Source organism: Charadrius vociferus, unplaced genomic scaffold (genome assembly GCF_000708025.1).
Source record: "Charadrius vociferus isolate BGI_N301 unplaced genomic scaffold, ASM70802v2 scaffold45, whole genome shotgun sequence".
Lineage (NCBI taxonomy): Eukaryota > Metazoa > Chordata > Aves > Charadriiformes > Charadriidae > Charadrius > Charadrius vociferus.
Window position 1 is genome coordinate 995,800 of NW_009648712.1, and position 341 is coordinate 996,140.

Genomic DNA, 341 nt, shown 5'->3' on the forward strand with positions numbered 1-341 from the left:
TCGGACAGCCTTGCGCGTCCGGCATCGCCCCCCGCTCACAGCTGAGCCGCACAGCGGTGTCCCCCGTAGGGCACCCCGGAATAGACCCAAGCGCCAGCGGAGCAGAACAACAGCACCGAGCCCAAAACTCCCCCCAAGCCAAGCAACACCGGTGGCCCAAGCAGGCTGCAAGCAGGGTGGGACCAGGCTGCCAGCGCCTGTCCCGGACCGGGTGCCCTGCACCCTCAGCCACGTCCCAGCGTGGGAAACTCTCTTGAGCCGACGCCTCTGGGGGGTCCCCCACTCCTACCCCAAACACAGCGGGGTCCAAACGCCACCGCCTGCCGGGTGGAAAGGGACAG

General features: G+C 68.6%; 1 protein-coding gene across 1 annotated transcript in view; it reads right to left on the minus strand.

Annotated features, from left to right (window-relative positions):
• ADCYAP1 (adenylate cyclase activating polypeptide 1 (pituitary)) overlaps positions 1-25 on the minus strand; it is a 3,384-nt gene extending 3,359 nt beyond the window's left edge. Inside the window, exon 1 of the mRNA XM_009886645.1 lies at positions 15-25. Coding sequence (XP_009884947.1) covers positions 15-25 — 11 coding nt within the window. The remainder of the gene's footprint in view (positions 1-14) is intronic.
• Between the last annotated feature and the right edge of the window lie 316 nt (positions 26-341).